This window comes from Scyliorhinus canicula, chromosome 5 (assembly GCF_902713615.1).
Source record: "Scyliorhinus canicula chromosome 5, sScyCan1.1, whole genome shotgun sequence".
Classification (NCBI taxonomy): domain Eukaryota; kingdom Metazoa; phylum Chordata; class Chondrichthyes; order Carcharhiniformes; family Scyliorhinidae; genus Scyliorhinus; species Scyliorhinus canicula.
The window spans coordinates 227685481-227711171 of record NC_052150.1 but is presented as its reverse complement, the minus strand read 5'-3'; the positions used below and the strand labels follow the sequence as shown (position 1 = coordinate 227711171).

The following is a 25691-nucleotide window of genomic DNA, read 5'->3' as shown; positions in this document are numbered from 1 at the left end:
TCCGGAGCCACCACCAACTTCCCTGCCCTATCCCACACCTGAACAATTTCCCTTATCGCTGCCTCCCTCCAGAGCTGACCTGCTAACATACGGCCCGCCCTATCTCCATGTTCATAAACTGCACCCCTTGCTCGTCTCAGTTGGCGCACCACTTTCCTGGTAGATAGTCGGTCGAAGCTCGCCTGTAGTTCCTTCCTCTTTTCCAGCTTTGCTGGGTCCCCATCTTCTGCATAACTCCTATCTACCTCCAACATCTCATCTGTTACCCTCTGCCTCTCCAACCTCTCCTCCTTGTCCACCCTGGCCTTAAACTAAATCACCTCACCACCGCCTTTCGAGCCTCCCAGACAACTGCCTTCGACGCCTCATCTGTACAGTTGAAACCTACATATTCCTCAATTATCTTTTCAATTTTGTCACAGAACCCTTGGTCCCACAAGTCCCACATCTAACTTCCACCCTGGTCTCTGCACTACCCCATCTCCAGCACCATATCCACCCAATGCAAAGCATGAGCTGACACTGCAATTGCCGAGTATTCCGACCCTTTAACCCCAGCCAGCAAAGCCTTCCCCACCATGAAAAAGTCGATCCGCGAGTCCACCTTATGGACTGCTGAGAAAAACGAGTACTCCCGTTCCCCTGGGTGCAGAAACCTCCAAGGGTCCACCCCTCCCATTTTCACCATTAGCCCAGCCAACACCTTCGTCCCCCCTGATGGGACCAGCGAGCGCGGCCGTGACCTGTCCAACCGTGGCTCCTGCACCAAGTTCCAGTCGCGCCCCCCCCCCCCCCCCCCCCACTCCCCCCCCCCCCCCACTATCAGTTCGTGTGTGTCCAAATCGGGGATGGCCCCAAACACCTTCTTTGCGAATCCCACATCGTCCCAATTGGGACAGACTCCAGATTCATATCGTGCTGAGATTTGCTTTCCAGTTTGAGAAGGAAGGTGGAGCTCAAGCTAAGCTGAAGTCAGGTGGAAGCAGTAAAATAAACCCACAACACCCTTGTACAAAACAGCACTCAACATCGACTCAGTAAATATCATTTTTAACCCACAAAGCAGCTGCCCCACCCCCATGTTCATTGCACTCCCCCACCAGAGGAAAAGTCCCCCAGCAAAATGCTTTCCAGTCACAGATAAAACCCAAGCAGAGCTTGAAGGAAATACAGCAATTCACCGGTCGTCTTAAGAAACAGGAGCAGGAACTGTGCAGCCTGCCTGGATAAGAATCAAGAATGTATCTTCGATTGCTGAAGGGACCATCGAGTCTTGTTGTAAATTTGAAAGGAATGGGGCAGGAGTGAATGGACATAAAACGTCACGTAATTTGATTTTAAAAGCCATGATGTGGAGATGCCGGCGTTGGACTGGGGTGAGCACAGTAAGAAGTCTTACAACACCAGGCTAAAGTCCAACAGGTTTGTTTCAAACACGAGCTTTCGGAGCGCAGCTGAGGAAGGAGCTGTGCTCCGAAAGCTCGTGTTTGAAACAAACCTGTTGGACTTTAAGCTGGTGTTGTAAGACTTCTTATTGTTTTTAAAAGGCAGTTTAAGATCCCACGTTTACAATCCTTGCAGGATTACCTCCGTGGAAGTGATTTACACAAATGCAGGCACACCCTCTTTGTTCCACCCAGTTATTACAGTGCGCTTGCACATTCTTTATTTGGTTAAAGGTCATTCCGCACAGCTGCCGTGCCTCAGCATCTGGATGCAGTTCAGTAACTTTAGATAAATTACACTGTGGAGGCCTCTCCACACAAACAGCTGCCCTTATTATTCGACATTTGAAATCTGCCTGTAGAAAATGGACAACTTGATGTTGAAGCTTGCCATACTACATGGGGAAGGCTTCAGCACAAGCAGCCCATTGTGTTAAACAAGACTTCAAAACAAACATTTCAAACGGGAAGCTCAGATTACAATGAGACCCATTTAAGGAGTCAATGTGTGGCATCGAACAGCGTCTCCTTGGCTCAATGGCAATATTTTCGACTGAAGTCGGAAGGTTGTTGGTTCAGTTCCCACCCACGCCGATAGTCGAGGGCAGTATTGGAGGAAGCAGTGCGTAGTTGGAAGTGCTGTCATTGTTGGGACCGGCCTGCCCTCTCAGGTGGATATAAAAGATTCCATGCTACCATTCAAAGAGCAGCAGTTCGTTCTCCGCAGTGCTGTGCTCAATATGTAGCCCATCAATAAAGCATTTCAGCACATTGCTGTTTGTGGAATCCTGCTGTGCATAAAATGGCTGCTGCATCTCCCTACATCATAACAGCCACTACACTACTCCAAAGTACTTTTGTATGTCCAAAGCTCATGAAAAAGTTCTCTCTTTCTTTCTACAGGTCTATTATATATGCTCCGTCAGAAGCACTTGGGGCTAATCGCATTTTGGATTTCAGATCACTTTAGTTTTGAAATGAAATGAAATGAAAATCGCTTATTGTCACGAGTAGGCTTCAAATGAAGTTACTGTGAAAAGCCCCTAGTCGCCACATTCCGGCGCCTGTCCGGGGAGGCTGGTACGGAATTGAACCGTGCTGCTGGCCTGCTTGGTCTGCTTTAAAAGCCAGCGATTTAGCCCAGTGAGCTAAACCAGCCCCTAATATAAATTTACATTACAATGGCTGAGGCCAGCAAGTAACTAAACTGGTTAGAAAAGTAAAATGTATCACTGAATAATAAATACAGGGTTCTTTATTAAGCTTCTTTTTGATACATTCACCAAAAGAAAAAGCAAGTTAAACAGGACAAATAACTAGACTGTGAGGTTTAAAGTGCGGTTTGTGGATGTGTTCAGTGGTGGATTTGTGTAAAAGGATACTCGATCTGTCCTAAGCTGTCACTGGGGAAGTTTTGAATCAGATCAGCGCATTTCCACTCTTACATATTAACGGCTGCAGTAACAAAGGCAGATTAAAGAAATTTGTCCTGATGAATAAACACAAGGGCGCAATATCATTGTCTTCACTTAAAATCAAGCGGGTCACGGCAGGCATGGTAACTGGAAAGAAAACCTCCTAACAGTATCTCTGCTCAACGGCTACGAAAATATCGACCATCAGTTGTAACTGTAACAGTCTGAACCCAGACAAACCTGCGCTGAACCCAAAATGGAATGTCAAGGGACAATAAACTGGAGCTCTTTGATAGAGCTGAGAGGATTACACAGTGATTTAATTTGAGATGTTTAAAATTAAGCAGGGATGGAACAGAGTACACAGATCAAGACAGTTTCTACTGATTGAGGGATTTAAAATGAAGGAACATAGACGAACGGTTCAATGCAAAGGATTCAGCTCACAGCAGCAGCAGAAATCTATTTTTTGATAGAATAAAACAGAGGGTTGCGAGGCCTTGGAATGTGACTGAAGCAAAGGCCAATCAACATTTAAGAGGTATATGGAGGGGTGAAGGAAATAAGATGAGAACAGGGTGGGAATTTGGCATTCAGACTGCTATTCATGTGAAAGAAAAACAGACTCGCTGACCCATTCCCATCATGTAAATTTTATTAATTGCGTGCCTTCACAGTACTTTGCGTGCTAAATTCCTTAACAACGCAGAGGTTGTCAAAGAAATGCAACAGTTTGGGAAAGGATTTTCAGTAAAGTTGGTCAAAATTGGCTGGTTCAACACACAGGGCTAAATCGCTGGCTTTGTAAAGCAGACCAAGGCAGGCCAGCAGCACGGTTTGATTCCCGTACTAGCCTCCCCGAACAGGCGCCGGAATGTGGTGACTAGGGGCTTTTCACAGTAACTTCATTGAAGCCTACCGATGACAATAAGCGATTTTCATTTCATTTGTGGGTTTGGGGAGGGCGGTACAGTGGCACGGTGGTTAGCACTGCTGCCTCACGACACCAAGGACCCCGGTTCGATCCTGGCCCCGGGTCACTGTCCATGTGGAGTTTGAACATTCTCCTAGTGTCTGCATGGGTCTCAATCCAAAAAGATGTGCAGGGTAGGTGAATTGGCCATGTTAAATTGCCTCTTAATAACATTTTTAAAAAAACAATTAGTGGATTTGGGAGCAGATAAACACAAACATGAAAAATGCTGGATTATTGTAAAAACCTGACTGATACATTAAAATCCTGGCCACCACTAATCAGTCCGGCTGATGTGACTTTCGCTGCCACACAACATTATTGACTCAGTGTCCACAGCCCAACGAGGTACACACAATAAATGCTGCAAGTCAACTACGCTGGATTGAGAAAATAAATAAAGATTAGCTGATAGATCTGCACGGGCTAGTATTTGAAATGCAACACCGTCGACCGACAGCAGACATATATTCCTCTCAGGGACGAAAAACAAAAACCCAAAGAGAAAAGTAAATCAACCCCAGTTAACGAAAGAATTTAAAGATTACATTATGGATCAAAGGAAGTGGTTCATATGCCAGAAAAAGTGGTCAACCAGAGGATTGGGAACGATCTAGAAGACCAAGAAACTGATTAAGGAAAAAGAGAACACAAATGCAAACTAGTGAGAAGCATAAAGACGGACTGTAAAAGCGTCTTCTGGTATGTGAAAAGGAAAAGATTAGCTAGAAAAGATGTGGGCCCATTACAGGTGGGGACAAGAGAATTTACAGTGGAGGACATGGAAATGGCAGAGAAACTAAACAATTAATTTGCATCTGGCTTCACAGAAGAGGGTACAGAAAATCTCGCAGAAATACTCGGTGACCAGAGGGCATGCAAAACTGAGGAACTGAAAGAAATTAGTCCTAACCAACAGGTAGTCCTTGAAAAGTTAACCGGATTGAAAGTTGATAAATCCCCGGACTAGATAAGCTTCACCCCAGAGTGATGAAGGAGGTGGCTAGAGGGATAGAGATGGGGCGGCACGGTGATTAGCACTGCTGCCTCACAGCTCCAGGGTCCCGGGTTCAATTCCAGCCTCGGGTGACTGCGTGCGAAGTTTGCACATTCTCCCCGTGTGTGTGGGGGTTTCCTCCGGATGCTCCGGTTCCCTCCCACAATCCAAAGATGTGCAGGTAAGGTGGATAGGGTGGAAGCGTGGGCTTAAGTACGGTGCTCTTTCCAAGGGTCAGTGATACTCGATGGGCCGAATGGCCTCCTTCTGTACTGTAGGGATTCTATTTCGCGTTCGTGGCTACCTCTCACAATTCTATAGATTCTGGAAGGATTCCTGCAAATGTAACCCCACTACTTAAGAAGCAAGGGGGAGAAGGGAGAACTGTATGTCTGTTAGTTCGATGTACGGTAGATCATAGATGGAGGCCATTTGGCCCATCGAGTCTGCACCGGCTCTTGGAAAGAGCACCCCACCCAAGATCCACACCTCCACCCTATCCCCATAACCCAGTAACCCCACCCAACACGGAGGGCAATTTTGTACCCCAAGGACAATTTTAGCATGGCCAATCCACCTAACCTGCACATCTTTGGCAGTTGATACAAGGTAGTTAATGTACAGTAGTTGATGCACGGTAGCACAGTGGGTAGCACTGCAGCTTCACAGAACCGGGTTCAATTCCCGGCTTGAGTCAATATCTGTGCAGAGTCTGCAATTTTTCCCCAGTCTGCGTGGGTTTCCTCCGGGTGCTCCAGTTTCCTCCCACAGTCCAAAGATGTGCAGGTTAGGTGGATTGGCCGTGCTAAATTGCCCCTTAGTGTCCAAAATGGTTAGATGGGGTTACTGGGTTACAGGGATAGGGTGGAAACATGAGCCTAAGTAGGATGCTCTTTCTGGGCAGCACGCTGGCACAGTGGTTAGCATTGTTGCCTCACGGCACCGAAGACCCAGATTCGATCCCGGCCCCAGGTCACTGTCCGTGTGGAGTTTGCACATTCTCTCCTTGTTTGCGTGGGTTTCGCCCCCACAACCCAAAAATGTGCAGGGTAGGTGCATTGGCCATGCTAAATTGCCCCTCAATTGGAAAAAATGAATTGGGTATTATAAATTTATTTATAAAAAAGTACGGTGCTCTTTCCAAGGGCCGGTGCAGGCCTGATGGGCTGAATGGCCCCTGTCTGCACTGTAAATTCTATGATTCTATGAATAAGTGTGGATATTCACTTTGGTAGAAAATAAATGGCAGAATATTCCTTAAATGTGGGAAGGCGGGAAGTGTTGTCCAACGTACCTGGGTGCCACTGCTCATGAGGACTCTAAGCTCACATGGAGGTGCAGCAAGCAATTAGCCTCCATCACAAAGGGAACTGGGTACATGAGTAAATATGAAAGCTCAATCATTCAGCATGTTCAAGACAGAAATCAATTTGATTTCTGGATACTGACTTGAAGGGATGCGGAGGGAGCGCTTGAAAGCGGCATTGAGGCAGATGATCAGCCAAGAACTAATTGAATGGCAGAACAGCCTCTACGGGTTGAATGGCCTATTCCAGTTCCTATGTTCCTGCCGTGCCTGTACCACCCACATCAGGAGACAAGAGATAAAGGGAGTTGAGAAAACAGCACATTGAAACCCAAGGGGGTGATGACTGGCAGCTACAGGTTCAGCTGCGTTACACTGGAATTTTCTTACTCACGTGCTGAGGAGGCCAGCTTGCAGCTGCGTTGCTGCTGGGAGGAGGCCAGCTTGCAGTGGCATTGCTTCTGGGGAGGAAGCCAGCTTGCAGCGGCATTGCTGCTGGGGAGGAGGCCAGCTTGCAGCGGCATTGCTGCTTGGGAGGAGGCCAGCTTGCAGCGGCATTGCTGCTTGGGAGGAGGCCAGCTTGCAGCGGCATTGCTGCTTGGGAGGAGGCCAGCTTGCAGCGGCATTGCTGCTGGGGAGGAGGCCAGCTTGCAGTGGCATTGCTGCTGGGGAGGAGGCCAGCTTGCAGCGGCATTGCTGCTGGGGAGGAGGCCAGCTTGCAGCGGCGTTGCTGCTGGGGGGGAGGCCAGCTTGCAGCGGCATTGCTGCTGCTGGGAGGCCAGCTTGCAGCAGCGTTGCTGCTGGGGAGGAGGCCAGCTTGCAGCGGCGTTGCTGCTGGGAGGAGGCCAGTTTGCAGCGGCGTTGCTGCTGGGGAGGAGGCCAGCTTGCAGCGGCATTGCTGCTGGGAAGGAGGCCAGCTTGCAGCAACGTTGCTGCTGGGAGGAGGCCAGCTTGCAGCGGCGTTGCTGCTGGGGAGGAAGCCAGCTTGCAGCGGCGTTGCTGCTGGGAGGAGGCCAGCTTGCAGTGATATTGCTGCTGGGGAGGGGGCCAGCTTGCAGCGGCGTTGCTGCTGGGGAGGAAGCCAGCTTGCAGCGGCGTTGCTGCTGGGAGGAGGCCAGCTTGCAGTGATATTGCTGCTGGGGAGGGGGCCAGCTTGCAGCGGCGTTGCTGCTGGGAGCAGACCAGCTTGCAGCGGCGTTGCTGCTGGGACGGCATTGCTGCTGGGGTGCAGGGGCCAGCTTGCCAGCTGGCGTTTGCGCTGGGGAAGTAGGGCCAGCTTTGGCAGCGGCATTGTGCGGGAGGCAGGCCAGACTTGCAGCCGGCACTGCTGCTGCGGGAGGAAGGCCAGCTTGCATTGGCATTGCTGCTGGGGATGAGGCCAGCTTGCAGCGGCATTGCTGCTGGGGAGGAGGCCAGCTTGCAGCGGCGTTGCTAGCTGGGGAGCAGGCCAGCTTGCAGCGGCATTGCTGCTGGGGAGCAGGCCAGCTTGCAGCGGCGTTGCTGCTGGGAGGAGGCCAGCTTGCAGCGGCATTGCGGCTGGGAGCAGGCCAGCTTGCAGCGGCACTTGCTGCTGGGGAGCAGCCAGCTTGCAGCGGCACTTGCTGCTGGGGAGGCAGGCCAGCTTGCAGCGGCGTTGCTGCTGGGAGCAGGCCAGCTTGCAGCGGCGTTGCTGCTGGGGAGGCGGCCAGCTTGCAGCGGCGTTGCTGCTGGGGAGGAGGCCAGCTTGCAGCGGCGTTGCTGCTGGGAAGGAAGCCAGCTTGCAGTGGCGTTGCTGCTGGGGAGGAGGCCAGTTTGCAGCGGTGTTGCTGCTGGGAGGAGGCCAGCTTGCAGCGGCGTTGCTGCTGGGGAGGAGGCCAGCTTGCAGTGGGGTTGCTATGGGGGAGGGGGGGGGGGGAAGGCCAGCTTGCAGCGGCGTTGCTGTTGGGGGGGGTGGAGGCCAGCTTGCAGCGGCGTTGCTGCTGGGGCAGAGGCTTTCGCCGCAGTGGTAGTGTGTGCACCCAGACGATGGCTGCCATTGAGAACATTGTTCTGAGTGAAGATCTCAGCTCTGTGGTGTAGGTCTTTAGGGCTCACACCGAGGGTCTGGGAGGTATCCTCGGCAGAATGGTGGAGGCACACGGGGCAGTTATTGCATTCAGAAGAGCACTTTGCTTGGTTCGAGCCCGCGTTTTGAGACATTGAGACCCTGTTGCACTGTGTGCCATTATCCTGACCAATTCGGGAGGTAGAGGCTGTGAGTCCAGTCCCTGGGGCGAAGTGGGAATTCCTGCTCGAGTTTGAGAATTGGCTGCCACGCTTTGGTAATCTTGATATGGAGGCTGGGTGCAACATGGTTGACAGAGCACAGCGCATCCGGTCTTTAAGGCCTGGGGTCAGTTGGGCCCCCCCCAGCCACTGGCCCTACATTACCCTATCCACACTGCCCCAGTTGGTGAAGTGCAGGGTTGGCTGGGGTCTAGATTTTGGGGTATACTGGAGGTCCTAGGAGTACTGATTCCTGTGTGTCACTGTGCTGGGCTAGGCTAGGTCGGTGCTGTGGTTGGAACCCTGCTGCCCCCTAGAGCTTGGGATGTCCCTTTCTCGAAGGCACTTAACAGGGTTATCCCGAGAGGCAGCCGTTTGATTCTTCTGTTCACAGAGGCCTGGGGTTGAGCCGAGTCCTGAACTTTGGTTGTCACCCGAGTGAGTGGGGCGCTTTCCTGTTTGAATGAACAGCTTGTTCTCTTTTTCATTCAGGTGCGGTTGGTGTTCGCTGGGAAATATGGAGCATGGTTGGATCCTGATTCTTTGTTATCCTATGATCTACTTCTGGCACCTCTAGCGCGCCTTCCTCTTTTTCCTGGGAAGCCCTGAAGGCATTGATCCTAATCCAGACATGTTGTTGCCTGGCCTCTCTGTAAAAATGTATGGAATGCTGGTTCTGTACCAGGCCTGAGACTGGGATTAAGTTGCGTTGTGTGGTATATATATGTAACTCCCCTTTCGATCGGGGGTTTTCATTGTCTGTTTTTTTCTTTTTTGTAAGGGTGGATATGAAGAATCCGTGATTGGTTCCTGCATGGTTGCAGAAGGTCCAAAGAGAGGAGGCAGTGCTGCCTCATTAATGCCTCTGATGCCGCTGGAGTTGGGCGCAGATAATAGGTGCGCATCCGAAGACAGGACGGAAAATTTATCCTGAACTCTTGTGGTAATCACAAGCAGACCCTGTGATGGAGGGTGTGCACCATTTTACCATCTTTTCATGGCTTCATCCTGTATCATAGAATTTACAGTGCAGAAGGAGGCCATTCGGACCATCGAGTCTGCACCGGCTCTTGCAAAGAGCACCCTACCCAAGGTCAACACCTCCACCCTATCCCCATAACCCCACCCAGCACCAAGGGCAATTTTGGACACCAAGGGCAATTTATCATGGCCAATCCACCTAACCTGCACATCTTGGGACTGTGGGAGGAAACCGGAGCACCCGGAGGAAACCCACGCACACATGGGGAGGACGTGCAGACTCCGCACAGACAGTGACCCAAGCTGGAATCGAACCTGGGACCCTGGAGCTGTGAAGCAATTATGCTATCCACAATGCTACCGTGCTGCCCCTTGATCTCTGGTGGGGCAGAGAGAGACATCTAGCAATGTCTAATGACTGTATTGAGGCAGTTACCCTGCTGTTCCCCTCTGTATTCATGTACGTAGAACCGTTTTTCTTTGCTTGCTGCAATATATAACTCCCTCCCTAACAGCACAGTGGACGTACCTACACCTCATGGACTGCAGCGGTTCAAGAAGGCAGCTCACCACCACCGTCTGAGGGCAACTAGGAATGGGTAATAAATGCTGGCCTAACCAGTGACACCCAAATCCTGTAAATTAATTTTTAAAAAATCTTTATTTTGTAGTTTTGACCCGTTGTTCGAAAAAATGTAAAACCTTAATACACACAACTATTTTTTTTTTTAAACGTCTTGCGCGGAACAGTGGCGCAGTGGTTAGCACTACTGCCTCATGGCGTTGAGGACCCGGGTTCAATCCCATACCCGGGTCACTGTCCGTGTGGAGTTTGCACATTCTCCCCGAGTCTGCGTGGGTCTCACCCCCACAACCCAAAGATGTGCAGATGGATTGAACACGCTAAATTGCCCCTTAATTGGAAAAAAAGAATTGAGCATTCTAAATTACAAAAACCTCTCTCCTCGATCAAACCGAACTCTGATCAAGTGTTTCAAACATGTCCTAATATGTGAAAGTGATTTGGGGTCAAATTTTCACTGACTGTGCCTTGTGAAGAGGCACCTTTGGATTACAGTAACTACATTATAGAAATTAATCTGTCACTGAACTTCACCCGACAAAGCAATTTCTTTATCTGACAACCTCTGTACACGAGATAGTATTGGTCAGATGTTCTCGATTAGATTACTGAAGAGATGATTAAGGACGTTCGTAGTACAAAGCTCTGTTCGATCTTTGGATGTATTTACAATTCACAAATAGGATCCAACTGCAGAGTTACTTGGCGAGCTGAAGAGTTTATCTACAATTGGCTAAAAAAAAAAACGCCGCGCAAGATTAGTCATGCTGCATCTTCACCTTAGTTTGCACGCAGCAATACGTTTCCTGTGTTTCCAAACCCACTCCATTACACAGTGTTTCTCCATATCCCAAGGCAAGTATTCGCATAAAACAAGAGGTCAAATTATTCATTGAATTAAAAAAAAGATGTTACAGCTGCACAGAGCTCTGGTTAGCTCCGTCTGGGGTATCTGCATGTCACCCTCCCGAAAGGATATAATGGCCTTGGATGGAGAGTGAGACAAATCCATCAGAACCATTCCTGCCCCTGTGAAATCCATGTCTCAGTAATGGCCGCAACATCGTAGTTCCAAGTACTGATCTATGCTCTAAGTTCATCTCCCTTATTCTTGACACTCCTTGCTCCTTGACACTAACCAGGGGCTGGTTTAGCTCACTCGGCTAAATCGCTGGCTTTTAAAGCAGACCAAGCAGGCCAGCAGCACGGTTCAATTCCCGTACCAGCCTCCCCGGACAGGTGCCGGAATGTGGCGACTAGGGGCTTTTCACAGTAACTTCATTGAAGCCTACTCGTAGGGCAGCACGGTGGCCTAGTGGTTAGCACAACCGCCTCACGGCGCTGAGGTCCCAGGTTCGATCCCGGCTCTGGGTCACTGTCCGTGTGGAGTTTGCACATTCTCCCCGTGTCTGCGTGGGTTTCGCCCCCACAACCCAAAAATGTGCAGAGTAGGTGGATTGGCCACGCTAAATTGCCCCTTAATTGGAAAAAATAATTGGCTAATCTAAATTTAAAAAAAAAAAAAAAAAAAATTGACTATAAGCGATTTTCATTTCCATTTAAACAGACGTACTTTAACCCATTCCACTGAGTGCAACTTTGCCCCATCAACTGTCTATCCTTCCTCACAGACTCGCTGCATACTATTTCTGCCTGTTCAACCGTTACCCTATCCTCTGATCTATAGCTCTGGTTCCCATCCCCCTGCCAAACTAGTTTGAACCCTCCCGAAGAGCTCCAGCAAACCTCCCGCCCAGGATATTGGTGCCCCTTCCAGTTTAGGTGCAACCCGTCCTTCATGTACAGGTCCCTCATTCCCCAGATGATATCCCAATGATCCACATAGCAGAAGCCTTCCGTCCTGCACCAACCCTGTAGCTGGAACAGTCTCTGTTCCTTGCCTCACTTGCACGTGGCACCAGTAGCAATCCTGAGATCACTACTCTGCTAGTCCTGCTCTTTAGCTTCCAACCTAACTGCCTGAAATCACTTTTTAGATCCTCATCCCTTTTCTTAGCTATGACGTCGGTGCCAATGTGCACCACGACTTCCGGTTGCTCCCCCTCCCCCTTAAGAATCCTGTAGACTCGATCCGACCCGACCTAGTGACCCGAGTGTGGCCAATCCACCTACCCTGGTTTAGCTCACTGAGCTAAATCGCTGGCTTTGAAAGCAGACCAAGCAGGCCAGCAGCACGGTTCGATTCCCGTACCAGCCTCCCCGAACAGGCACCGGAATGTGGCGACTAGGGGCTTTTCACAGTAACTTCATTGAAGCCTACTCGTGACAATAAGCGATTTTAATTTTTTTCATTTCATTTCATCTTAGTGTGGACAATCCACCTAGCCTGCACGTCTTAGGGTTGTGAGGGTGAAACCCTCGCAGAAACGGGGAGAATGTGCAAACTCCACATGGACAGTGACCTGGGGCCGGGATGGAACCCGGGTCTTTGGCGCCGTGAGGCAGCAGTGCTAACCACTGCACCACCATGCCCCCCCCCCCCCCCCCCCCGGCGCCTTTGCAAGCCAGCTTTCAGCGAATTAACCCAACTTTCAGTGCATGGTATCAACACAGCTAGAAGCAACCATCCTGATTTGGAAATGTATCGCCGGCGCTTCACTGTCGCTGGGTCAAAATTCTGGAACTTCCTCCCTAACAGCACTGTGGGTGTACCTACGCCACAGGGACTACAGCCGTTCAAGAAGACAGTTCATCACCACTACTCAACAGAACAATGGGTACACAATGATAACTGAACAACTATTTCCAATCTTTGGTAAATAAGAACTCGGGTGACAGGAGTTCTTGCAGGGTCAGGTTAAACCCTTTGGCAGATTGAGTCTGCTTACATATGGCTCGCCAAGCAATTGTATAGAATCATTGATTGATACAGTACAGAAGGAGGGCATTCAGGCCACAATGCCGGTGTTAACAATGGTTGACATTAAACCGGGAAGAACAATTGCATTGGGGGATGTTACACAACCTGGCAGCAGAAGGTCTGTGCAGCAAAGTGGAAGTTGCAACATGTTGGGAGGGAGCATGCGTCATCAGTATATTCTCATACTATGGAGGTAAGTGCAATGAAAAAGGATCTAGACTCGAGGTCATTGCAGATTGACTACTAAACGTGCTGAACCCCCTCAGGGCAGCAATAGAGAATGAGTGGAAGATTGAGTTGATTAAAAACAGAAAATGCTGGATAAACTCAATAGGTCTGGCAGCACGTGTGGAAAGAGAATCAGAGTTAACATTTTGGAATGGAATTATCCTCCTACAGAACTACGTTATATTGTTGCATCACTGCAATTGCACTTGCAACGCCTTGATAAAACTATACGGTGCCCTCCTCATACTGCACCCCAATATGATGCCGTTTTGGACACTGACAATAGAAAATCATGCCCTGTAGGTGAGACACAAGATTTTCAAAGTCCTTGTGCTTTCTTCTCAATTCCAATTTCCCATCTTCGCATCCATACCATTTATTCCTTTAGTTTTCAAGTATTGCTGAACAAAAAAAGGCATTTTGTCGAAGCTTTTCATCTTGCACTTGTTATGGGCCAGGGTTTAGAAAACCCCAACGTGTATCATGGAGTTCACTGACCCACAACTTGTACTAGATTGTGGTATGGGGAGCACACGGCCCACTCTACAGGTGTGGTACAGCAGAAATGGAAAAGTATTTTTTTAAGCAAAACAATGTTTATTCTATGAACTCAAGTTAACCTTTATGAAACAAACAGTGAACATCTTAGCAACCATCAATTCAAATACAACACTAAGTAATCCTTTAAGCTTTCCTTTTGACATCCATAAGACTTAAAATACTTTTTAACCAGAAGCACATCAGGTTAAAGTCACTACTGTTCTTAGTTTTAAATCACCAGGATCAATTTAGTCTTTAGATTACAGAGAGAGATTCATGCACCTCCTGGCTGTGACTGCAGCTATCCAGCTCTGAAAACGAAACTAAAACACACCCTGCAGCAAACAGCCTACAACGAAAGTAAAATGCTGACAGACAGCCCAGCTCCACCCACTCTCTGACATCACTGCAGTGATAAACACCCATTTCTTAAAGGTACTCTCACTACAGATATTTATATACACACCCATTGATAAACACCCATTTCTTAAAGGTACTCTCACATGACACACTCATCAGACAATCTATTGAATACCAATGTCAGGGCAAACCAGCGTTTTCCGAACTTTTTTGCTCGGGGCCCATTTTTACCAAGCTACCATCCTTCGGGACCCACGCAGGCCGACCCTTGCGCCCCACACCGGCCAGCCTTTGTGACCCACGTTGGCCGATCTTCACGACCCACCATTTTCACTTACCTTCAACATGACAGGTGAGCCTGCTCGGTCCTCACGATCTCACTTGCTTTATTATTCAATGTTACATTTCCGATAACGACTTCAGCTGATGATTTAAAATCTCATTGCATCCGGTGAAGAAAATGGAGGTTTGTCCTCGAACTCAGCATGTTTAGTCTTCAAATGTCTTTGAAGTTTTGAGGGTTTTAAACTTTCATTTGCCAGTACTTCCGAAAATGAAAAATCGCTTATTGTCACAAGTAGCCTTCAAATGAAGTTACTGTGAAAAGCCCCTAGTCGCCACATTCCTGCGCCTGTTCGGGGAGGCTGGTACGGGAATTGAACCGTGCTGCTGGCCTGCCTTGGTCTGCTTTCAAAGCCAGTTCTTTAGCCCTGTGCTAAACCAGCCCCTGCATATAACACATGTGAACTTTGAATTCTGATTTGCAGTGGCACAATTAAAAGCGCAATTAATATCCCACTCCTCAAGTAATCATCATTATGCTGCTCTGTTCCAGTTGTCATCATCTTCATGGGTTGTCCACCAGAGTTCACACCAGCACTGCTGGCAGCTTCAAAATGGAGGAACCTCTCTCGCGCCCAGAACACGTGATGAGGCGTGTGACCTGCACCCTGCCGCTGCTTCCGGTGGTAGGACTCCGTTGTTTGCTGAAAAGAACTGGCCCTGAACACGCGCTGAGGAGGCGGTCCACCCCGCTGGGATCCGGGCCTGCGCACTGTTTGACCCGGCACACATGCACGGGAAGGCCGGGAATCTCAAAAGTCCGTCGCAGCTACGGGAATGCTCCAACCCTCCCGAAACCTGCCCGCAACCCAGCTGTGGGTAACGACCGAGGGTTTGAAAACCTCTGGGGTAAACAACAACTTTCTACTGTACCAGAAGAGAATTGGCACGTGGACTCGGATTAGTAGAGGCATTGCCATGGATAATGCACCAATTAATTGTGACTGAAAGTTAACTGCCAAGCTTTGTATGGTCATTCAAAACAGGCAGTTTGACTCCAATTGGTCAAGGGATTGACTTGAAGAATGAACTAATGAATGGCCATCACTTATTTTGTTTGGCAGCTGAAACAGGCACAACATTCTTTCTGTCTGCAAAGAACAGGGGCCTGTGCATTAATATACGTATGTAGCTTCCTTGCCATTGTCCTGATGGGTGCAAGATGAAAAACTTCAACAAAACATCTTTTTACAGCAATACTAAAACAGGATTCCCAGCAAGCCAATTCCAGCAAGAAATTCCGCTTTCCTGAATGTCACAGCAGCAGTGTTGTAGTATTTTCCTGCTTAGAAATAGGAACGGGGGGGGGGGGGGAGCCTACCTGCTCCACAATTCAATATAGTCATGTCTGATCATCGGCCTTAACCCTACATTCCCACCTGTTCCGCATGTCCCTCAATTCCCCGAGGCACCATATATCAGTCCCTCTTCCCAACATCGAGCGATGGATCATTAACCTCCTCTCCTCAAATTTTTGCAAGATTGAAAGAGTAAACACAGTTTTGGTGGACAATGCGGGGGGGGGGGGGGGGGGGGTTACTGTTACTGTGGATAATGGGCAATGTGAGAGAACTTTCTAATTAAAACTTTTTTGGAGCTGGGGAATATTGGCCAAGACCAGTGAACTCCCTGTTCTTTTTGACACAGCATCATGGAACGGTGCCATCTACCTTGGAATTTGTTACATCCGCCTGAGCGTGCAGAATGGGCCTTTGTAACATCTCCAAAAAACAGTACCTGCCTCCAACACAGTCAGCATCACACTGGAGTCACACAGTACAGAAGGTCCATCGGCCCATCGAGTCTGCACCGACAATACTACAATAAACCTACCCGAATCCCACTCGGCCAAGAGCCTCGACTGCTTTGATATTTTAAGTGCTCGCCCACGTACATTCTAACGGTTGTCAGAATTCCCGCCTTTACTATTCTCCCAAGCCGCTGCATGCCAGACTCCCACCACCCTCTGGGGGAAAACCGTTTTCCTCAATCATCTCTAAACGTCCTGCCCGTCACCCTAAAATTATGCCCCTCCCCCCCCCTTGTTTAGCTTAGCTGGTTTAGCTCACTGGGCTAAATCGCTGGCTTTTAAAACAGACCAAGCAGGCCAGCAGCACGGTTCGATTCCCGTACCAGCCTCCCCGAACAGGCGCCGGAATGTGGCGACTAGGGGCTTTTCACAGTAACTTTATTGAAACCTACTCGTGACAATAAGCGATTTTTAAAATTTATTTTTTTGCTATTCACTCTTCAATTAAGGGGAAGAGCTGCTTCCTATCCACCCTGTCCATGCCCCTCATTACCTCAGACACCTCAATCAGGTCCCGCCTCAGCCTTCTCTGCTCCAAGGAAAACAATTCGAGCTTGTCCAGCCTCTCTTCATAGCTGAAATGTTACGGTCCAAAAGGACCAAAAGGTCCTGTTCTTATCGACACATTTGATATCTCTCATTCTTTATAGATTTTGTGCGTTTGAACCGGTGTTTACCATTCATGTGGCAGCCGCCAACTTAGTAACAAACTCAACTGACCCGCGATTATTTATTTGGGGAGAACGGGCTTGTTGCCAGTTTTGGCGCCCACCCACTTATCGTGTGATGGGGGTGAACTCGGGGGCTTGGCAGGAAGGTTGACGAGGTGGGTGCCACTGGCCTGCTGACCCTTCACAGACCCCTAGGGGGTCCGCGGAGCCCAGTTTGTGAACCCCTGGCCTGGATGGTGCTCAAACCCAGGAGCACGCCTGAATCCACAAACTACTTATTGCAAGTCATAGTCCGTGTGACAGAGTCACACAGGTATTACTTCAACTAGCATTTGCTTCAAGGCTGGACGAGCAGCACAAACAGCGGCAAATAACCATTCTCTTCCTCAACACATGTTGGTACATTGACCCTGAAACTTATCAGTATGGCCAAAACAAACAGAGATGGCTATCTCTGCAGTCCCTGTGTTTTGGCCAAAAAACCATCTTAAACTTCTATTGAAAGACACATTTCTTCTTGCATCACTGTAACTTTGAGCTATGGATTGTTTTTTAAATTTATTCTTTCACAGGAAGTAGGGGTCATTGGCAAGGCCAGCATTTGTTGCCCATCCCGAATTGCCCTTGAACAGAGGAGCTTGCTAGACCATTTCAGAAAGCAGTTGATAATCCGCCACATTGCTGTGAATCTACAGTCTCATGCCAGCAAGGGACAGGAGTAGGCCATTCATAGAACTTACATAGAACATAGAATTTACAGTGCAGAAGGAGGCCATTTGGCCCATCAAGTCTGCACCAGCCCTTGGAAAAAGCCCACACCTCCACCCTATCCACGTAACCCCACCTAACCTCTTTGGACACTCAGGGTAATTTACCATGGCCAATCCACCTAACGTGCACGTCTTTGGAGGAAACTGGAGCACCCGGAGGACCCCACACAGACAGGGGAAGAACGTGCAAACTCCGCACAGACAGTGACCCAAGCCAGGAATCAAACCTGGGACCCTGACACTGTGAAGCAACAGTGCTAACAACTGTGCTACCGTGCCGCCGCCGCAGCCCCCCCCCCCCCCTCCCCTCCCCTCCCCTACCCCCCATGCCTGCTCTGACGTGTAATATTATGGTTGATCTGATAGTAACCTCAAAGCTGCATCCTGCCTACCCCCGATAATCTGTCTGCCCCAGACTGGCAGGTTTCCTCCCCGACAACAATCGATAATAGTTTCATGGTCGCTTCATGAGACATGGGGCTGATTTTTACGTGGCCTCGCCAGGTGTGTTTTCAGCAGGGGAGTGGCACCCACCTCATTACCTTCCTTCCAAACTCCGAGCTCAGCCCCATCACATGAACAGTGGGTGGGCGCCTAGACTGGCAACCAGCTCGTTAAAGCCCCAAATATTTATCACGGGTCAATTGAGTTTGTCACCAAGCCAATTGGCCCCAATAATACGTTACGCAGTCGGGTGGGAGTGGGAGGCAATGTCTGTCAAAAGATTTTTTTTTAAAAAGAGCAGGAAGAGGGGTTACCATGTTCAACGGTGAAAATGATCACCATTTGTCCTGGCAGGGTTCGAACCAGTGTCCTGGGTGTCATTACTAATCCAATGACAATAGCACTACAGTAACTGGCAAGTCATGCTGCAGTTGTATGGAACCTTGGTAAGTCCACATTTGGAATATTGCGCATAATTCTGCTTGCCACACTTTGGAGAGGGTGCAGATGAGGTTTACCAGAATGTTGCCTGGTGTGGAGGGTGCTACCTGTGTGGAGAGGCTGAATAGGCTCAGACTGTTTTCATTACAACAACAGAGGTTGAGGGGTGATCTGACAGAGGTCTACAAGGTTATGAGGGGCATGGATAGAGTAGATGGGCAGGCACTCTTTCCCAGGGTGGATGGGTCAAACCTGGAGGCATAGGTTTAAGGTCCGTGGGGCAAAGTTTAGAGGAGATATATGAGGCAGGTTTTTTACGCAGAGGGTGGCGAGTGCCTGGAAAGCGTTGCCAGGGGAGATTGTGGATGCAGATACACTAACGGCATTCAAAAGGCATCTTGACAAATACATGGATAGAAGAGGTATAGAGGGATACGGCACAAGAAAGTGTGGCCGTCTAAAATTGCCGCCCGCAAAGGATAATGGGAATTGTGGTCAAGTCGGGACACAGCCTGTACGACACAGACAGTACACAGCCCCTGTGTATTGTGCCAAGGAAAACCAGACCGAACTGAAACTTGCACCTGTTAAAGGTCAATTGCCAATTTCCCCAGGACAATAGGCTCAAATTAAGGAATAGCAACAGTAGCAGACTCCCCGGCGCCGCCTCCCCTTATTTGGAAAGGCCTAAGTACTTGGGACAATGGTAACTAGGATTTGCCCAGCCCCTAATTGGCCAGTATCGATTAGAGTGATTGAGACCCTATCGATCCATTGGATCCTGAGTTAGTACCGCCCAAAAGGGCGGGAAAGAGGAGAAGGATAAGAGTCCCTGCGCACTAGGGATTGTTCTCTTTTGGGACCGGCCTGTGCCCACACCAATCGCTGCATAATGACCAGGCCAAGTTCAAGACCTGCGATCGCAACCTGAGAGAGACGAGCCGCAGCCGAGACGAACCTGACGACTTCCAACCGACACACGTGGGGACTCAGATAAAGGCCTTATCTACCTGCACAGAGCCGGTCACCCAGAAGTTAAGTTAAGGTCATCTTAGTTGATAGGTGTAGTTTAATGCGTAGCCGTGTGTATCATTGCTCATAGACATAAGTGTCATGTTTAATAATAAACTGTCTTTTGAACTAACATACTGGTTGTGTGGTCATTTGGTCAATATAGGAAACATACTCACTGCCTGTGGTTAATAAATAAAGGTAGCACCAGAAGTGCCGAGGGTTTTGGCCAAGGTTGGTATTATGACCAGTACAGGCTTGGAGGGCGGAAGGGCCTGTTCCTGTGCTGTATTGTTCTTTGTATTACTGCCTTCCCTCCCATTTTAAAGTTTCAAATTTACTACCACGACCATGGGATCTCCCAGCACAAACAGGGCCACTGACTTACGACACTCAGTCTTCCTGCAACACTCTCGCCTGCGATGAAGACCATCACACTTATCCAAATGTCTCCCATTCTCTACTTTTCTCCTCGCTCGGTGACATATCTTGTGAATCTCCCACACATGGGCTCCTCCACGCACTCTTTTCTCTCAAACCAACCTGATGGAACCATCAATTCACCAGACACGTGTTTCCGATGTGAATCTAGGCTTTAATCGACTTACTTCAGAGCCAGCCTGTTACCCGATGAACTCGTAGTGACCCAGGCTGACTCTGGACACGGATATTTATACAGCTGCACTAGGGGGAGGAGTCGTGGGCAGAACCAAGGGTGGAGCCCAGTACAAGTTCCTAAGTGCTCCAGCGCTACTCCCCCTAGTGGTAGGATGGCGCTACTGCGCTTACAATAACAGTGTGAATTAGTATATATACATTCATATATTACATTCACCACACAACCCTTTATTAATCAATAGCTTCGCCTCTCCCACACGACCTGATCTGGACAATCGTTCGTTCAGCCCGGCCAGGAATACCTCGGCTCTTGCCCAATCTCAGGTGTTTGAGTCCCTCCCCGGTTACCGTTACCACATGCTGGCATTTGTTGGGACCGTTCATGGATTTCTCTCTTACCACAGCCTCCATCAAACTTGCTAAGTTTCATCCTCTCTCACTGGGTTGAGCACCTTCCTTTCAAATTGGAAGCATTTTGCATCTGAGCTTGCCAAAGGTTCTACACTTTGCTTCTCTCTTCCTCTCCAACTTATGAAACGATACCTGCTCTACAGTGTACAAACATATACATTAGTTTCTTCTGTGGCAGATACATGTTTCTAAAACCAACCACGCCTACTGATAAGTACACAGTATTTGCCAGGTTATAAATCAACAATTGTTTTGCATTTGATTTCCAAATTACTGTGAAACTGTACAGAGACCAAGTTTGGAGTGCTTTGCCTTGCAGTACCAGAGAGAGGCAATGGGTTTACAGTGATTTAGTGACAGGAACACAGACAAACCTCATGTTCAGGATGATTTATCGAGAGGGACACGGATAGACACCGGCACGGTAGCACAGTGGTTAGCTCTGTTGCTTCGCAGCACCAGGTTTGATTCCCACTGGAGTAATTGTCTGTGCGGAGTCTGCACATTCTCCGTGTGTCGCCGTGCGTTTCCTCCGGGTGCTCCGGTTTCCTCCCACAAATCCCGAAAGATGTGCTGTTAGGTGAATTGGAAATTCTGCATTCTCCCTCAGTGTACCCACACAGATAGACACAGATAGACACCATGTTTAGGGTGATTTACTGACAGGGATACAGATAGACAACATGTTTAGGGTGATTTACTGACAGGGACACAGATAGACACTGTGTTTCACACGTTTACCTCAGCCAGTTGCTCCGGAAAATCTCTGTACACAGTGTGAGAATTCAGAATGTCCAAATCACCTAACACGCACATCTTTTGGGACGTGTGGGAGGAAACCGGAGCACCCAGAGGAAACCCACGCAGACAAAGGGAGAATTGTGCAGATTCCACACAGATAGTGACCCAGCGGGGAATCGAACCCGGGATCCTTGCGCTGTGAAGCAACAGTGCCAACCACTGTGCTGCCCTGCCGTCCGGTTTTCCCGATGTTTGACAGGGCTTTTCCGGTGTTTATGTGGTTTCCCGGTGGGTGGTTTTCCCGGTGTATTACATTCATTTTCCCGGTGTTTCACATTGTTTTCCCGGTGTTTTGGACAGGTTTTCTGGTGTTTGTGGCGGTTTTCCCGGTGGTTTCCCAGAGTTTTACACAGTTTTCCCAGTGTATGCGGTTTTCCCAGTGTTTTAAGCAGTTTTCCGTGTGTTTTAAGGCTTCCCCAGTGTTTTATGCAGTTTCCCAGTGTTTATGCTGTTTTCCCGGTGTTTATGCGGTTTTCCCATTATTTTACAGGTTTCCACAGGGTTTTACACGGTTTTCCCATGTTTTACTGGGTTTCCCCAGTTTTTACTGGGTTTCCCGGTGCTTCATGAGGGTTTCCCGGTGCTTCATGAGGGTTTCCCTGTGTTTCATGGTATTTTTGGGGGCCTCACGGTAGCATGGTGGTTAGCATCAATGCTTCACAGCTCCAGGGTCCCAGGTTCGATTCCCGGCTGGGTCACTGTCTGTGTGGAGTCTGCACGTCCTCCCCGTGTGTGCGTGGGTTTCCTCCGGGTGCTCCAGTTTCCTCCCACAGTCCAAAGATGTGCGGGTTAGGTGGATTGGCCATGCTAAATTGCCCGTAGTGTAAGGTTAATGGGGGGATTGTTGGGTTACGGGTATACGGGTTACGTGGGTTTAAGTAGGGTGATCATTGCTTGGCACAACATCGAGGGCCGAAGGGCCTGTTCTGTGCTGTACTGTTCTATGTTATGCAGTTTTCCTGGTGTTTTCCTGGTCTCGCAAGAAACTGCAGTGTGGTGAACTCAGCCCAATGCATCACACAAGCTTGCCACCCCCACATTGATTCTGTCTACACCTCCCGCTGCCTCAGGAAGGCAGGCAGCATTATCAGAGACCCCTCGCACCCAGGCATTGCCTTGTTCCAGACCTTTCCATCAGGTAGTCTGAAGACACACACATCCAGACATAGGAACAGCTTCTTCCCCACAGCTACAAGACTCCTCAACGTCACCCCCCTCAGACTGATCTGTTCCCTGTTAAAAACACTATTCACAACACCCTATGCTGCTCTTGCTCATGTATTTGCTTTGTTTGGCCCCTTGTTCCGCACTGTAACCAATCACTGTTTGTCGATGTACCATTTGTCAATGTACTCTGCTGATTATTCTTTTTGTCTACTATGTACGTACTGTGTACGTTCCCTCGTCCGCAGGAAAATACTTTTCACTGTACTTCAGTGCAAGTGACAATAAATCAAATCAAATTTAAGCAATTTTACCTGTGGTTTTCCCAGTGTTTAGAGACTTTTAATCCTGTGTTTTGGGCAGGTTTCCTGGTGTTTTGGACGGTTTTCTTGGGTTTTGGGCGGTTTCCCAGGTTTCGGGCAGTTTTCCTGGTGTTTTGTGCAGTTTTCCCGGTGTTTGGGGTGTTTTCCCCAGCGTTTACAGGATTCCCCCGGTGTTTGGGGCAGTTTTCCCAGTGTTTAGGGCTGTTTGTGGCAGTTTTCCCAGTGTTTGACAGTTTTCCCAGTGTTTTCGACAGTTTTCCCAGTGTTTTCGACAGTTTTCCCAGTGTTTTGGGCAGTTTTCCCTGGTGTTTTGGGCTCTTTTCCTGGTGTTTTGGGCTCTTTTCCTGGTGTTTTGGGCTCTTTTCCCGGTGTTTTGGGCAGTTTCCTGGGGTTTTGGGCAGTTTTCCCGGTGTTTGGATCCATTTTCCCAGTGCTTTGGGCTGTTTTCCCGGTGTTTAGGGCTGTTTTCCAGGTGTTCTGGGGATTTACCTGGTGTTTTGGGCGGTTTCCCTGGTGTTTTGGGCTGTTTCCCCGGTGTTTTGGGCTGTTTCCCCAGTGTTTCGACAGTTTTCCCTATGTTTTGGGCAGTTTTCCCAGTGCTTTGGGCTGTTTTCCCGATGTTTTGGGCTGTTTTCCAGATGTTCTGGGGATTTACCTGGTGTTTTGGGCGGTTTCCCAGTGCTTTGGGCGGTTTTCCTGGTGTTTTGGGCGGTTTCCCAGTACTTTAAGCGGTTTTCCTGGTGTTTAGGGCTGTTTTCTCGGTGTTTAGGGCTGTTTTCCCGGTGTTTTGGGTGGTTTCCCTGGTGTTTAGGGCTGTTTTCCCGGTGTTTAGGGCTGTTTTCCCGGTGTTTGTGGAGTGTTTCCCGCTGTTTGGGGCGGTTTTCCCGGCGTCCAGGGGATTTTCACTGTGTTTTGGGCGATATTCCCGGTATCTAGGGCTGTTTTCCCGGTGTTTTGGGCGGTTTTCCCGGTGTTTTGGGCGGTATTCCCGGTGTTTTGGGCGGTATTCCCGGTGTTTAGGGTTGTTTACCCGGTGTTTAGGGCTGTTATCCCGGTGTTTGGGCGGTATTCCCGGTATTTTGGGCGGTATTCCCGGTATTTTGCGGGTTTACCTCAGCCAGTTGCTCTCAGCCGGTTGCACCTCCGGCTCCTGCAGTTTGTTCAGGTCCCGGTGACTCCGGGTCCGAGACACTCGGCCACCTCCCGCCCATACGTCCCCAGCACCGTGGCTGCGCCGCCGCCGGACAGCAGCCTCCGCCGCTTCGTTCATCCCGGAGCCTTCGGAGAGATGACGGCCCCGGACGGGCGGGAGGTGGGGCAGCCCGCGCGGGCCGGGAGGGGGCGGGGCCGTCAATAGAAGGGGCGGGGCCGTCGGGGGGAGGGGCGGGGCCGTCGGGGGGAGGGGCGGGGCCGTCGGGGGGAGGGGCGGGGCCGTCGGGGGGAGGGGCGGGGCCGTCGGGGGGAGGGGCGGGGTCGTCGGGGGGAGGGGGCGTGGCGGGGCTGGGAGGGGCGGGGCGGGGCGGCACAGGGAGGGAGGAGACAGAGGGGCGGGGGAGGAGGAGGGGCATCCGAGCGGGTCGGGGGGGCGGTGCCACGCCACGGGTATGGGGGGGGGGGGCACCGCTGGCCGGGGGGCGGGCCGGACCGGCGTTGCTGGGCGGAGCCGGCAGGGACCGGGCCGGAGAGTGGGGCCGGTGGGCGGGGCGGTTTGTACTGGGGCGTGGCAGTGGGCGGAATGCTGTGATTCCAGCATTCGAGTGACGGGGGCGGGATCTCCTCAGTTTCCCTGGTTACGGGAGGCGGGATCATCGCGGTCCCTCCTCCCCGCGTTGGCACAGCTTTCCCGCTTTGCGCTCGTGACGCCTGCCCGAGGACCAGGACCCAATCAGTGGCCGAGCGCCAGCTCCGGCTCGCAGACTCCGCCTTTAGTGTCCAACGCGCATGCGTTCCGCAATCGAAGTGCACTTGGGAAATGTAGTTTAATTCCAGAGGGGACACGTGGATTCCTTGGGAGTTGGAGCAGATCATTTTCTCGCTCTAAATGTAATCAGTGGACGTTCCCTCTTTATCGACTCATTATATTTAAATTGGTTTCCTCTTTGAGTTTTTTTCACTGATAATTGTATTGGCCCAGCATGGTAGCACAATGTTTAGCACTGTTGCTTCACAGTGCCAGGGTCCCAGGTTCCATTCCTTACTCCTGATGTGTGACTCACCGGTATGTAGCTCCCTGGCCTGCCGCTACAATCTTTCAAATAGTAGGACTGATGCACCGCCAATTACCACAAGACGAGAATGGTCAAACAATCGAGGCTTTATTGAACAAGATATTGTGCCTCCTGTACAGAAACGGCCCTAGGGTTGCTGGCGCCCCGGGCAAGCTGAACTTCGGCGGCCTTCGCGGGGGGGGGGGGCCTCCGTTCACCGGGGGGGGGGCTCCGTTCGCCAGGGGGGGGGGGGGGGCGGAGTGACCTGGTACATGATCGGGACCCACCGATCGGCGGGCCGGTCTCTCTGTCGGCAGGCCTCCTTCCACCGGCGAGCCTGGATCCATCCGCCATGTTTGTGTGGGGCGGCCACCGCGCATGCGCTGGTTGACACCGGCCCAACTGCGCATGCGCCGGGTCTCTGACGCCGGTCACGCACTCCTTGATGGCGCCACCAGCACATGGCGCCCCGGGCGACTGCCCGAGTTGCCGGTACCTTGAGCCGGCCCTGCTCCTGTAGCTGGAACCAGAATGGCTGCAGCACCGAGATCCAGCAGGCAGGGAGTTACCATTGTACCTTTAATATACGGGCAGTGCCGTAATACATACAATATGCCCAGTAAGAAGTTTTACAACACCAGGTTAAAGTCCAACAGGTTTGTTTCAAACACGAGCTTTCGGAGCACTGCACCTTCCTCAGGTGAATCACCTGAGGAAAGAGCTGT

At 50.2% G+C, this 25691-nt stretch overlaps 1 protein-coding gene across 2 annotated transcripts in view; it reads right to left on the bottom strand.

The window, feature by feature from the left end:
• Positions 1-24088, bottom strand: part of LOC119966642 (diacylglycerol O-acyltransferase 1-like) — a 146306-nt gene extending 122218 nt beyond the window's left edge. The window contains exons 1-2 of one of the 2 annotated variants that reach the window (XM_038798685.1): positions 23872-23981; positions 20460-20608 (exon numbers count right to left, since the gene is read on the bottom strand). Coding sequence is in view for 1 of the 2 variants with exons in the window: in XM_038798684.1 (XP_038654612.1) it covers positions 23872-24029 (158 nt within the window). In the remaining variant the exon portion in view is untranslated. Of the gene's footprint in view, positions 1-20459; positions 20609-23871 lie in introns of both variants that reach the window. The other variant, XM_038798684.1, reaches the window with a different exon arrangement.
• Positions 24089-25691: the final 1603 nt, after the last annotated feature.